Source organism: Elgaria multicarinata, chromosome 3 (assembly GCF_023053635.1).
Source record: "Elgaria multicarinata webbii isolate HBS135686 ecotype San Diego chromosome 3, rElgMul1.1.pri, whole genome shotgun sequence".
NCBI classification, from domain to species: Eukaryota; Metazoa; Chordata; class Lepidosauria; order Squamata; family Anguidae; genus Elgaria; species Elgaria multicarinata.
The window spans coordinates 146438625-146453302 of NC_086173.1; the positions used below are offsets into that span (position 1 = coordinate 146438625).

General features: G+C 47.5%; 1 protein-coding gene across 3 annotated transcripts in view; it reads right to left on the bottom strand.

Moving 5' to 3' along the window:
* Window positions 1-637: 637 nt before the first annotated feature.
* The window catches only part of LOC134395933 (E3 ubiquitin-protein ligase TRIM39-like), a 35440-nt gene continuing 21399 nt past the window's right edge, over window positions 638-14678 (bottom strand). For 2 of the 3 annotated variants that reach the window (XM_063122209.1, XM_063122208.1), the window contains one exon: window positions 2894-4830. In XM_063122209.1, coding sequence (XP_062978279.1) covers window positions 4283-4830 — 548 coding nt within the window. In that variant the 3' untranslated portion in view covers window positions 2894-4282. Of the gene's footprint in view, window positions 2772-2893; window positions 4831-14678 lie in introns of those variants that run through there. The other variant, XR_010025234.1, reaches the window with a different exon arrangement.

Sequence of the window (14678 nt, forward strand, 5' to 3'; positions counted from 1 at the left end):
ATGCCACCTGTTTCTTCACAACAGTGAAGAAATTCTCTGTTGTGAAGGGATTCTCTGATAATCTGAAGAGTTTCCATGGAACAACTTCTGAATTTGACAAAATTGTTGCGGTATGGCCCACCCTACTCCGGAGAAGTTAGGGCTGGCAACTCTGCGATTTGCTGGAGCCTTAAAAAAATGCCTTCTGGAAAGCATGGTGATTCTTTATTATTAAGTACCAGGGCTATTGCAATTAAGACTCTTGTACAAGGGCGAAGTCTTTCCTGCATGAAAAGGCGCATGAGCTCTGACAAACCGGATGTAAATTTACAATAAAGCAGGCCAAGAAAGAAACCCAACAGCCCTTTGCTGAAGATGTAATGATAAAGATACACTGGAAGCTGGAAACCAGTGCAGAAAGACAATAGTGTACCAGGATCATATTTCAGATTCCTTTAAATACCTCCCTCGTTGTTCCCTTTTTGAAATTAAATATGACTGGGCAGTTTTCTACCTTGTGTGAAATCAATTTTGGCAAGCAGTACTCATGCAGCAGGTATCTGACACACTCCCAGTAAACCTGACTCTTTGCAGTTCTAAGCCTGATAACCCTGTCTTTCTCCTTGTCGGGAACATGGTGAGGAAAACACACACCCTGTTGTCAATTAAAACAGGAGATTTTATTAATTAACTTAACAAGCCATAACACAAGTATCTTGCACTAAAGCTGTGGGTTGCCAAAGGACTGACAGCCAGCCCATATTCAAGGGCTCAAAGTACCCAAACCAGAGCACCTTCAATGGTATAGACACACATACACACAGACACACAAACAAACATACACACATTTACACAAAGCAATCGTGCAATAGCAGACATTACCATTGGAAGGCCACCTAATAGGCCTGACTAATTCTCCTTTCCCGGTCAGTCAAAAGAACTCAAATGAGGGCCACAAGGACAATGCTGGGAAGAGTTTGTTAAGCCAATAACTAATCTGAGGACAAGCTGGAAATTGAAATCCCTAGAGCAACAAACCCCAACCTGTTGCCCTCTAGATGTTTTTGATTACAGCTCCAATCATCCCCAGCACATCCAGGTTAGAGAAGGCTGCTCTAGAGGGATTGAAAGGGTCCTGAGCAGGGATTTTTCTGCCCATTGGATAAAGTAGATGGAGTTCCCTTGACAGTTACTCCATTTATGAAGCATAAACTTAGGATTTCGAATAGGTTCACATATTCCATGATTAATATATGGGTTAGGAGGTCTGCAGTTCTTCACGCAGGGGCCTCACCATTGTTGACCCTTTGCTTTTATCCAGTCTTTCTGAAAGATGCAGACAAAGGTGGTTTTAAAGGATGGAGGGATAAACTGTTTTTTTCCGAAATATCACTCTTTCCTCACTCGAAATCAAACAAGTAGCTAACTCTGGTATTACATGGTTCCTGGGATATCGACTGCAGTCTTTCGATAGTCCTAAATGCTGGTGGGAGGCGAATGAAGGCACCTCTATTGGCGACAGTTTGGACTAACATGTGGGTGGGACCACCATTTAAATCTGTATCTGCTAACACAAGAGAAACGTCTCTGAAATTATTACAGGATTAGTATCGTATGTGCTGGCGGGGATACCAAGTGGTTGACATGTACCAGCATGTGGTGGGAATGTGCCGAGACTCAAAAATTCAGGACTGCAGTTTTCTGAGATTACCCAGATCATAAAAATTGAAGTACATATGGATTTGGAACTATGCGTATTGAACTTATTTGTCGAAGTAAATATGAATTTGCAGCTTAAGGAGCTAATCTCACATCTTTTGTTTGATGCCAGGACAGTAGTAGAATTGTGTTGGAAGGATTTCAAATTTAGACTTGAATGAGTGGTATACATTGACATGGAAGACCGCAATAATGGAAAAATGGTCATATAAATTACAGGTCATGAGAAGTCAATGAAAGTATGTGGCTGTTTGGTTACTGTTTACTGAATATACTAATATGGCAGAACATGGCCGGACGGTACCTGTACATTATAAATCATTATGGTGGTTGTAAACAATTTGATATTGTTTGTTTTCAAAATATGAATATGTTTCCTGAGGGATTCTGTATTTATGTACCTTCTAACTCGATCTAAAGGTGGAAGGAGAGGGTGGTATGATATTGTGTTTTGTAAAGCACAATAAAAAAACCCAAACGAACTGTAGGGCAGATCTTTGTACCCGAACTGGCATTTTAATTAAAGGAGTCTGGTAAACCAAGGCAAAAAAAAAAAAGATCAAATTACATACACAACACATGGGGGTTGTTCGCACAACCCAGTGGGTGCCATCCTGAATATTCAATCCCTGATCCTGGGTTGTCATGTCCTTTGAACCTGGCCTTATGCAAGGCTAAACAAGTTCCAGGGCTATATACCCCCCACCTGCTGGGTTCACACAACTCAACCCACGGTTGGGGCTTGAATATTGCTTGTGGGAACTGCTGTTCGGCATGGCTTAAATAAGCCACAACATGTAGTCTCAACCCAGTTACGCACACACCCCTTCAGTTACCGTTTTTGGGCCATACACTCACAGCTGCTTCTTTTATTGATCTGGGGCCTCAGCTCCATTTTCCCCTTCAAAAAACCAAAACACAAAACAAAACACAAATGCGTTTCCTCCGAAGGATCACGTGGATAGTGGGATGATGTCGTAACATTATGTTGCCAATCCCATTTGCCCACACTCCAAATGGGCAAACGTATTTCGCCCATTTTGCTGTCTCTCCCTAAACCAGCCTTCCTCAACCTGGGGCGCTCCAGATGTGTTGGACTACAACTCCCAGAATGCCCCAGCCAGCTGGCTGGGGCATTCTGGGAGATGCAGTCCAACACATCTGGAGCGCCCCAGGTTGAGGAAGGCTGCCCTAAACAATTGTGAAAGGGGGAGTGTGTCTTTGAGGGGCTTTTTTTGGGGGGGGGGAGGGATTTTTACAGGAAAAGCATCTTATCACCTACATTTGGGCTCCTCTCCACTTGCCAACACCCTACAGAGCTGAGCTTCTGAATAAAGAGGTCAGGAAAAGGGCTTTGCCTTGATGGAAGGGAACTACTGGAAGACATTCAAACTCCACTCAAGGCCAACGCATTTGACTTCCCTGCATGGCTCCCCACCCCTTTTTATGAAATGTCACGAGGCATTTGTCTCACTGCGCCCCCCCACCCCCCGGGGCAAAGAGGTCACAATACAAACTGTTCAACTGACAATCACAGGCTACTGTGATGTAGGTCTGGGTTCGGGTGACTTCACACACGCAGGCAATGATCATGGGCAAAAGCGAAAAATAGCAGCCTGCCCGTAATGACCCGGGAGGTAGTGTGCATCGGCCCTTAAGAGACAATCATGGATGCTTTCAGGCCTCCCCGCCAGATTGTCTCAGGGCACAATCAGACCACTCTTCCCGTTTCAGAGTTTTCTCATCTTGGTAGCCCAGCCAGACCTGCCAGTTGGTATCGCAACCTCCAGTCAGTGACGAGGGCTTCTCAGCTCACAGAAGCAGCCTCCCCTGGATGAGCAGTGGGGGTTGCCTCGGAGGAGAAAATCTGTGCCTGGCCTCCTTTAATTGCTCTTGCTCATGCACTACAACACTCGACTACGCTGGCACGAGGTTGTAGTCTGCGTATCACCTAGCAGGCAGCAAAAACAAGTTGTAGGGAAGAGGACAGAGGGTTTTTCATGATTTGTGCATGCAAGAATGAAGGATCCACTCTAACCTCTTCACACAGAGGCCGCTACTGCCCACAGAGCATGTTCAACAGCGCACAGAGCTGACCCCCCTCACACACGCTTCTGACCGGCTCTGCCCCACAGCTCACGCAAACGCTCATGCTTTTGGCCAAACAACCAATCTAGGTTGAACTGCCGTCGCCTCAGCTCGACCCCCCCAGTCCCGCCCCACATCAGAGGTTTGGGATTGCAGAAGGAAACGTCTTCGCCCTTCCTCACAAGCCTGGCCCGCTCCTTCTGCGCTGCCACGAGGACTTCTCCTTTCCTGCCCAAGGGTGACACGCCTTGAATAAAAACATGAAGCCTGCCAACGGAACACTTCTGTGTTCGGCCTTGGTGTCAGCTGAAAGCCTCTGCCCTCTTCCTCCTGGGGACGTGTTGGTTTCCTGGCTGGGGACGATGGTGTGCTTGGACCCCAGGTTACTGTTCCCAGCTTCTTCCCCCTCCCCTGCCTTGAGAAGCTAGGATATTAAAACTCCCCCTACGCATTTGAGGGCTAATCCTAGTGGGGGGGGGGGGACTTGGTCGTTCTGTCACTCCCAGTCCGTGGGAGGCCGGAGGATAAGGGGGGCAGCATTCTTGCGGCCAGCACGGATCCCTGGGTAGAAAAAAGGCCAAAGCTTCTCAGTGAAAGTGTCGGTAAAAGTGTAGATGTGGGAGCGGTCCGTCACATTGTAGAAGGAAAGCTTGCCGGCCTCGTAGTCCAGGAAGACGCCCACTCGCTTGGGCTTGGTGGCCACGGTGAGCGGGGTGAAGGGGGTGGTGGTGGCCGCGTACTTGTCCCCGTTAAACAGCCTCACCCGCCAATAGCCAGTCTCGGGCAGGGAGGTCGTCTCTCCCTTACGGCTGACGGAGTCATTGCAAACCCCCAGGGCCCAGTGGGTCTTCTCGCCCACTTCCACCTCCCAGTAGTGGCGGCCCGAAGTGAAGCCTTCCGTGGCCAAAACACAAGGGTAGATGGTGAAACGCCTCGGGCTGTCGGACAGGTCTCGCAAGCGCTGCTCCACAAACTTGACACTCTTGCGGTCCTCGGAGAGCACGAGGTTGGGGTGCGCCGTCTCGGGGTCAAGGGTCAAATCCCCTGCAAGGAAAGAGAGAGAGAGAGAGAGAGATTGGCCTGTGCTTTATTTCCATCATGGCTTGGCCACCGCCTCCGCTTCCCCACCTTCACATGGCTTAGTTTTGGCCAGGAGAGTCAGACTGTAACCACTGAACACAGCTCTCCCTTTCCCCCACCTCCGACCACCCCTCATACGTCCATAGCTGCATTGACTCACTGCATCTCTTTAACACAGTTACAGCAGTGTCTTCTAAAGCTCTGGAATTCTATTATCTACCGTGGCTGCCAGCGTCTTAGCTGTGGCTGTATGCATACGCAAAGAAGAAGCCATTACGCATGTACTCTTGTCCATCACACAGCCAAGACGTTAATGGACAAGGGTTTTCCTGCATCCTTGGTCACTCTCAGGGGGGAGACTAATTCAAATGGAAGGAGTGAAGCGAGGCGGTGGGGAAGCATAGAGTCCTCCAGCCAGTTTCAACTCAAGTCCTTCCTACCGCCTCAACCATTGTCCTGTTCTTCGCCACCACCTTCCTCCAACTAGGCCTTTACAACCCTTTAATCCAACACTCTGCCACATGGCTCCAATTACTCCATACCTCTGACACAGGGTCAGAGGTATGGACACAAGAAGGTAACACTAAGTCAGTTTAGCACGGCTGAATACAGTCCCTTTTTTTTTGTTTTAGGATGTTGAGAATCCTGTTTTCACTTGAAGCTCTACCAAACTTTCTAACCCTCTGAGTTATTGGCAATGCCAGAACTTGCTTAAGGGAGGCTAAACACCAGTCTGCTCCTGAATGGCTACAACTCCAAGGCTCCTTTCCCGCAGTATGTAGGAAGGAAGCTATATGTTCTTCTTCGTGGTCTTTGTGCATCACACATATGGGCTCTGCGCCTGCGCAGGGCCAGCTTCGGAAACTTCTCTAGCTGAAAGTCTTTTAGGCGGGAACCCCTCCCCCACCGTCCACTGAGCATGCTCAGGGGTTCCCGCCTAATCCCCTCAGTTCTCTTCAACCGCCTGTGGGTCAACAGCTTGTGGAGACTTCTTGTGTGTGGTATACTTTACCTCAGCTGAAAATATTCTATTTTCCTTCTTGTCTTTTCTCTCCAGTTTTCTAACCTTTTCTATTAGTTATTAAAAAAAAAAAAAGGATTCACTGTTGTTAGTTAGCCTTGTGGCTTATGGCACATCAAGGCCTCTTCAAGAAGTGCCCCGTTGCGGGCTGAAGATCACGCAAACCAACGGACACTCACTTTGTTTGCTCTGCTTGGGGGAAACACACATTGTGGAATCTTGTGTGTTTGTTTAAGTTCTCGAGACAAACGAGAAAGAACCGCTCAGACTGCCTTCGGGCGATACTCTGGGATAAGGCGTTGGAGGCAGTGGAGAAACCAAGACCATCTCAATGCTCCAAATCTCCTATCGTAATGGAGTCTATGCCCCAACTTCCTCCAGCACGGAGTGAGCCTTACCGGTTCCCCCCTCCCCCTCCTCCTCCTCTCAGTCCGCATCCGCAAGGGCGGCAAAAGATTTCTAAGAGAGAGAGAGAGAGTGTTCTGAGGCACACGACCCTCAGAGGAATAAGAGCAAAACTCAAGAATATAAATGTGAGGAAAAAGTCGTCAATACCGATTCGTCGATACCGAGGAGCCCGGTACTAAACACATCGGTACCGAGGCATGCGGCAGGGCATAGGAGCCCTATGTCGAGCCTTTCACTGCAAAGGTCTCCGCCGCTACCGATAAGCCCAATACCGAGGCTATCGCTTTCGCTACCAATAAGCCGATACCAAGGCTATCGCTTTCCCTACCTAAGCCTGGTACCGAGGCTATTGCTTCCGAGACCATAGTCGATACTGAGACGGGCGACTCCATCCTCGCACCGGTACTGAACCCTCTGCAGCAAACAGAGTGTATTGCTGACTCGCCAGCACCATCTCCATTACAGATCATCACGGTACCGGCTGACGACCCTACCATAAGGGCATTGGTCTCGGAAGGCGAAATTAGAGGTTCGGCCATGGTTAATACCTCGGCTGATCGGGGCCCTCTTTCCCCTCAATACCGAGAAGAGCCACAACCCAACGATACCAACGGATGTTGGTACTGATAAATGCCACAGCAACCGTCAGTCGATACCGAAGGTTATCGATACCGACACGCGTCGCCTTATGGTTAAGCCCGGGACCATTCACCGGCTTTAACTCATTCAGGTTGCCAGTATGCCACCCATGGCGAACGACCTATGTCCCCTCCAAGAATGCGGGACTATTATGCTGATTGGCAACCTCCCCAGTATCCTCCGTATTATTACGAGGATTGGAGACACAGAAGGCACTTAGATTACTATTATCAGTACCCACAACCACCCTCCGATGATCTCCCGCCCACCTCTCCCAGAGGATGTCATGGCCATGCCACCGCCGCCTCTACCATCGGTACCGAGGTGCGCTCCGCAACCGACACAAACCACAGTACCAACCGCTCGGTACCGTCGCAAGCATTGCAGACGTTGCCTACATCAGACATGGGACTGGATGTTCCATCGGAGGAGGATTACCAATCAGACTCCTCACTAGATACATCACCACCAGATGACCTCGTGGTCACTGCAGACGTGGTGTCCCCTTCAGAGGACTTAGCACACTTTACTGATCAGGTACAAAGAATGGCAACGTCTCTAGGGACTCAAATATCCCAACCTATAGAGAAATTTAATGACCCAGTTTACGATGATGTATACTGTGAATCATCAACCCCAGTGGCTATCCCATATTTGCCTGTGCTGCTGCGCACAGCGCAACAATCATGGAAGCTGCCCTCCTCTATGCCACAACGTCGAGGAGGCTAGACAACATATATTTATAAGATGCAGGACTAAATTGTCCCGTTCCTATTTACACATCCAAAACCTAACTCAATAATACTCAAATAATGCACCAGTGGACAAAGAAGGCCGTAGGTTGCACGGCCTGGGGAGAAGAGTATACTCTTCTACAGCTTTATCCCTTCGTGTGCATAATTACCAAGCCACAATGGCAAAATGTAAGCTCTTTTTATGGGGGAAGATTACATCTCTCTCTGGATTCTTGCCAGATGACCAAAGGGAACTGGCAGATGTTTTTGTACTGAGGCTATGAGACTTTCTCGACAATAGCTTAATACAGCACGCCATGCTACAGACTGCGCCTCAAAGCCATGGTAGTTTCAATTGCGCTACGAAGGCATGCGTAGCTGAGGTCCGCAGGGCTGTCCCAGCAGGCACGCACCCACATAGAGGACCTGCCGTTCGATGGAAGCCAGATCTAACCACTACTGTTAGAGTCCCCATGGCTGGCCTCCTTGGCAGCAATAATAACTAGGTTCTTTAGTACACTGAAACCCTCAATACCGAGACTTGCAACAATATTAACTAGCTTCTTCAGTGCTGAGCCTGAAACCTCTCGGTACCAAGACTGGCAACAATATAACTAGCTTCTTCGGTACCGAGAATGAATCCCTCAATGCCGAGACTGGCAACAATATAGCTTCTTCGGTACAGACTGGAACCCTCGATACCAAGAGTGGCAATTACATAACTAGCATCTTCAATACAGACGCTGGAATTCTTAATGCTGAGACTGGCAATAACATAACTGGCTTTTTTGGTACCAAGGTTGAAATTTTTGGTACTGAAAATGACAATAACATAACTGGTTTCTTCGGTACCAAGGCTGGAACCCTTGATACCGAGATTGGCAATAACATTAATAGCTCTTTGGTACAAACGCTGAGAGTCTTGATACCAAGAGGGCATTTCGCATGCAGCTTCAATGTCAGAGGGTGAGATGTAATATCTCTCCCCTCCAAAGCCAATGGACATCTGTCCACCACATCAGGCAGTGTATACCTTGCAAGCTAACCACCAATTTCAAGGTCCCCATTCCAGAGTCTCTAAGCTCTGAGTGCTTTGCTTTCAATGGAGAGCGTTTTATTACCATGATGTCTGATGTCATCATTCTTGGGGCTCCCCCCCTCCCTTGGAAGAGGAGGGCACACAATGTTAAATGGGCCATGTCTCCTGAGAATACCATACAAGCATGGATACTGGCTTTAGTACCGTGATGGGGATACGTACAACCGTGATCACTGTCATTGCGACCGATACACAGGGCTCAGCTGCTACAGCCACAATGCGTCAGCACAATTACTTAGCTCTTCCCCATTCCACCCCCATTCCATGGGACATCAGGAGATCAACTTGGGGAAGATGAGTTAGAGCATAAGAATAGACCTGATTCCCTTCAATCCTTTGAGGACTATCAGTGGGTCTCAACATTGCTCTCTTCTGCATCACCTACACAGGGCAGAACCTCCTTTGGAGGACTTATACCACTTCCCGGTCATTGAGGATGACCAGGCTTGGTATTGAGACACATAACTAGGAAAATAAAGTGCAGGATTTTGTATCTCATGCTGTATGTACTGAGAAGCCAACTCCAGTGTCGATATTTTTCCTCCCAGCACTGCTTCTGACAGTTAAAAATTCCTGGAAGGGTCCTTCTTTGATGGCTCTGACATTGGAAAGTGCAGAATCTTTACATAAGGTCCAGTAATGGACATGGGTTTTTTTCTTTATGCACCCGTGTTCCAATTCTATATTAGTTCAGTTAGCCCCAAAGGGAGTTTTCAGAACATATTCATCTGCTTTGGGCCCCAGAGTCATACACTATCTAGTTATGATGTCCAGATACAACTTTTCCTCTTGTCAGCAACTTAACATGACCCGTCACTTCACTGTGAGTTGAGAGCGATAGTGTGCGCTCTGGCGCTTCGCATGAATACCTATGATTAGCAGGTCTCACTCTGTGAACTAGATTGAGGACCTACCATCCGATAGTGAAGGATTGTTCAATCTCATTGCTCATCTCTTTTCCTGCATCAGAACCAGCAAATTACAGATGACACACTGTCCTTCATAATGCTGCTCCTCAAGAAGGGAGTAGGTTTTGCCCCAAACACATAAGTATGCATACTTCCATATAGCCATTCAGAACACTCGCCAGAGGTACCTTGGGTTTATCATAGGTACCGATATGTCCCAGTTTGAGTGCGTCTATTGGACCTAAGCATAGCCCACCGAACGTTTGCAAAATATATGGCAGTTCATTTGCCTACACAGGGTGAAAGTCTACCTATATTTAGACAACTGGCTTCTAGTAGCATCTTAGAAGAGGATGCTATCAAAGGCAGTGGGACTAATCCTCAATTTATTGAGCTCTCTGGACCTCATAGTAGAAACCACAATGTTAGACTGTCAATCCTTACCCCTGATATATGGGACAGAATTCTAGCAGCTAAGAAACTAGCGACTAGAAAGTCATATGCTACCAAATGGGAAGCTCACTCCTCCTTTGCACTAAGCAGGAATAAGAAACCCCTTTCAGAGCCTATTTCCACCATCCTCACTTTCCCTTTTTCCTTGTTAAAGGAGGCCTTAAGTTTCCTCACTTAGAGTTTATCTGGCAGCGATTCTGCCTCACATTTATGGATTCAGGGCTGTTCGGTCTTCACTCATCCACTGGTTAAGCGCTTTATGAAAGGGATGAAAGATACAGTTCCACCCCTTCGTTCCTTTGTTCCGCAATGGAGCCTTTCCGTGGTGCTCAAAGCACTGCCGGCCAAGCCTTTCGAACCGTTGGCAAAGACAGATTTGCGTTTACCGACTTTTAAGGTGGTATTCCTTGTTGCCATAACGTCTGCTAGACGTGCGTCAGAGTTAGCGGCATTCCGTATGGACTCACCTTATACGGGTTTTCATGCCGACAAAGTGGTCCTTAGACCGGACCCAGCTTTTTTCCAAAGGTTGTTTCTCCTTTCACCTTGGGCAGGATTTTACTCTGTCAAGCTTTTTCCTTGCGCCGACAACTCTTCTTGAGTCGACACTACATACGCTGGACAGAACAGTGACTCTCCGGAGATCCCTAAGATTTTTGTTTGTTATGGATCAAACAAAAGGGACTCCAAGCATCTCCGCAGAGAATATCTGCTTGGGTTTTTCAGTCTATTAAATTAGCCTATGAACTTGCTGGCCCCCCGCCGAAGGGGAAAGTGCGCTCTCACTCCACCAGAGGAAGGGCCACTGCTACAGCTTTTGAAAGAGGTATTGCCATACCGGACCTCTGCAAAGCGGATACCTGGTCGACACCTCTGACTTTTGCCAGTCACTACCGTCTGGACATCAGCGCGCGTAGAGACTGTGCCTTTGGGCGTGCCGTCTTATCGGCAATCCGTTGAATTTTCATCCATCACCTGACACCACCCACCTCCGGGTAGTCAGCTTGTTATTCGCCCATATGTGTGATGCACAGAGACCACGAAGAAGAAAGACAGGTTGCTTACCTGTAACTGTAGTTCTTCGAGTGGTCATCTGTGCAGTCACACAACCCTCACACCATCCCCACTATGGTGTCATTTTTTGATTACCTGGTGGTTCACCTCAGTGAGACTGTTTAGGCGGTTTCAAGAACTGAGGGGATTAGGCGGGAACCCCTGAGCATGCTCAGTGGACGGTGGGGGAGGGGTTCCCGCCTAAAAGACTTTCAGCTAGAGAAGTTTCCGAAGCTGGCCCTGCGCAGGCGCAGAGCCCATATGTGTGACTGCACAGATGACCACTCGAAGAACTACAGTTACAGGTAAGCAACCTGTCTTCACCACCTGGATCAATAGCTGGTCCCGGGCCCTACACTAGCAGTGGCAGCTTGCTGATTTCCAAGAGCGGATGCACAAGCACACCGGCTCTCTGGTAGAGTCCTTCAGAAGAGCATTTAGGCTAAACCCACTGGCCTGAATGTGCAACCACCAATCAGGACAATTGGAGGCTGCAGTGTCTCATGCAAACCCACCCATCGTGGGCTATTCGATTGTTAAACAACTACGACTAATCAACGGTTAGGTGAGAGCTATTTAACCCTCAAATAACCCACGATGGCCGGGTTCGCATGAGACACCGCAACCCCCAATTGGGGGCTGCATAGTTTTATTATTATTATTATTTCATTTAAGGATGAGGTTAGGATATATATTTCTTCCGTCCTCTTCATGCCTGAAATGCCCCTTATATTCTTAATTACCCTTCCACCTAAGTTACAACCTTGAATTCACAGAATTTGTTTTCCTTTCCCCCTTCTTAACCTAAAAACCATAAACGAATAAATCATTTTTCCTGTCTCTTTCAAATAATCTATCAATGGTTTCCATTCCAACATATACGTGGCTGTTGGCCTTTCTCTCATTATCGCTGTAAGTTTTGCCATTTCTGCCAGTTCTAACACCTTTAGCATTCACTCCTCCGCTGTCGGTATTACTGGGTCTTTCCAGTTCTGTGCAAAAAGTAGTCTTGCTGCCGTCACCACATATAAAAACAAAGTTCCCCCCTTCTCTTGTATTTGTTTATCCATTAATTCAAGTAAGAATGCTTCCGGTTTCATTTCTATATTTGTCTTCAATATTTTTTGGATTAACGAATGTATCTGAATCCAAAAAGCCTAGGCTTTTTTACAAGTCCACCAAAGATGATAAAAAGTTCCTTCATGGAGTCCAATCCCCTGCTCAGTGCAGGAATCCACCTTAAAGCACCCCTGACAGATGGCTGTCCAGCTGTCTCTTGAATGCCTCTAGTGTGGGAAAGCCCACAATCTCCCTGGGTCATTGGTTCCATTGTCGTACTGCTCTAACAGTCAGGAAGTTTTTCCTGATGTCCTGCAACTTGAGCCCATTAGTCCGTGTCTTGCACTCTGGGAGGATTGAGAAGAGATCCTGGCCCTCCTCTGTGTGACAACCTTTCAAGTATTTGAGAAGTGCTATCATGTCTCCCCTCAATCTTTTCTTGAACGTTCTTACTGCCAGTAACTAGGCCTCAGGAGAGGCATTTCAAGCTTTTAGAACAGGAAAAATCTGCACAAAAGCTGGGAAGTCACACATCGATGATGGGCAGGGGAAAGAGGGCCAAGACTGGGATCCAGGTAGACCAGATATGGCCCCTGGGCCTGAGGTGCTGCATCCCTACTTTAGGCAGTGCGGGACCCTGGGGAAGAGCCTTTAAAAATAACTGCAGTCCCAAGCAGGATGGTGCAGGAGTATGCAGCCCTTCGGGGGCCTGGGCCCCAAGCCATGAAGGGATTTAAAATGCAAGCAGTAAGTATCATGGAATCATAGAATAGCAGAGTTGGAAGGGGCCTACAAGGCCATTGAGTCCAACCCCCTGCTCAATGCAGGAATCCACCCTAAAGTATCCCTGACAGATGCTTGTCCAGCTGCCGCTTGAAGGCCTCTAGTGTGGGAGAGCCCACAACCTTCCTAGGTAACTGATTCCATTGTCGCACTGCTCTTACAGTCAGGAAGTTTTTCCTGATGTCCAGCTGGAATCTGGCTTCCTTTAACTTGAGTCCATTATTCCTTGTTCTGCACTCTGGGAGGATCGAGAAGAGATCCTGGCCCTCCTCTGTGTGACAGCCTTTTAAGTATTTGAAGAGTGCTATCCTGTCTCCCCTCAATCTTCTCTTCTCCAGGCTAAACATGCCCAGTTCTTTCAGTCTCTCTTCATAGGGCTTTGTTTCCAGACCCCTGATCATCCTGGTTGCCCTCCTCTGAACACGCTCCAGCTTGTCTGCATCCTTCTTGAATTGTGGAGCCCAGAACTGGACGCAATACTCTAGATGAGGCCTAAACAGGACCGAATAGAGAGGAACCAGTACCTCACATGATTTGGAAGCTATACTTCTATTAGTGCAGCCCAAAATAGTACTGCGACGTTGACTCAGAAACTAAATGGAAAGCAATGCATCTGTTTAAGCACCAGTGGAATATTTACCAAAAGACTGGTTCTATTGGTTGTGCTGAGCACTGACTGCAGTGTCTGAGCAGTCTTCAAAGGCAGCCCAAAGTAAAATGCAATGCAGTAGTCTAATCTAGAGGTTACCGAAGTGTGGATAAATGTAGCCAGGCTGTCTTTGCTCATGAGGGGCCACAATTAAGCTCTGCATAGTGAGAAAGGGTGCTTGGGAAAATCTGTGCCTACAGCTCAAGTCATCTCCACATCTCATTGAGTGAGTAAGCCTTCCCCAATGTGGTACCCTCCAGATGTCTGAAACTTCCACTCCTATCAGCCCCAGCCAGCATAGCCAATAGTCAGGAATCCTGGAAGTTGTAGTCCAAAACATCTGGAGGGCAACCAGGTTGGAGACGGCTGCTATAAGATCACCAGTTTCCCACTGCTGCAACACCGCCTGCGTACACTGGCAGTCGTACTCCTTTATCTCATATCCTAATATCTTACATCATATCATTTCTATCTAAGTCAGCTAAAGGCCCGGTACAAAGAACAAAACTATAAACTGGTGAAAAAAAGTTATGTTGCGATTGTGGAAACCACCTGGGAAGGTATAACTGAATCCACCAAGGGCCTGAGTTGCACATTTAAGTTACCCATGTAAACAGGTTCCAAACATCAGAATGGGGTACCCTGTGCAGAGCACAGTTTATGTATTAACTGACCCAGACAGAGTCAGGAGGAACAACTAAACAACTATCCCTAATATTATTCTTTATTACCATGCTTCTCTCTTATTGACATTAGTTACTATTAATAAGGCAGAGGACTCCTCTCGGCTTGAACTGGACCAGGACTGAATAAACTTGGCTTTGGAATCCTTACCCTGGTTTGACACACCTACACAGATAAAAGAGAAATCAGTGCTTTACTACGCTTTAGGGATGCAAGTTAATAACAACAGAAATCTAAGTGCAACTGTCTTGGCACAGAAAGCCACAATTTCAACAAAACAGCTTAAACAGAGCGGCAAATGCGGAAAGCTTTCCATTTTGGG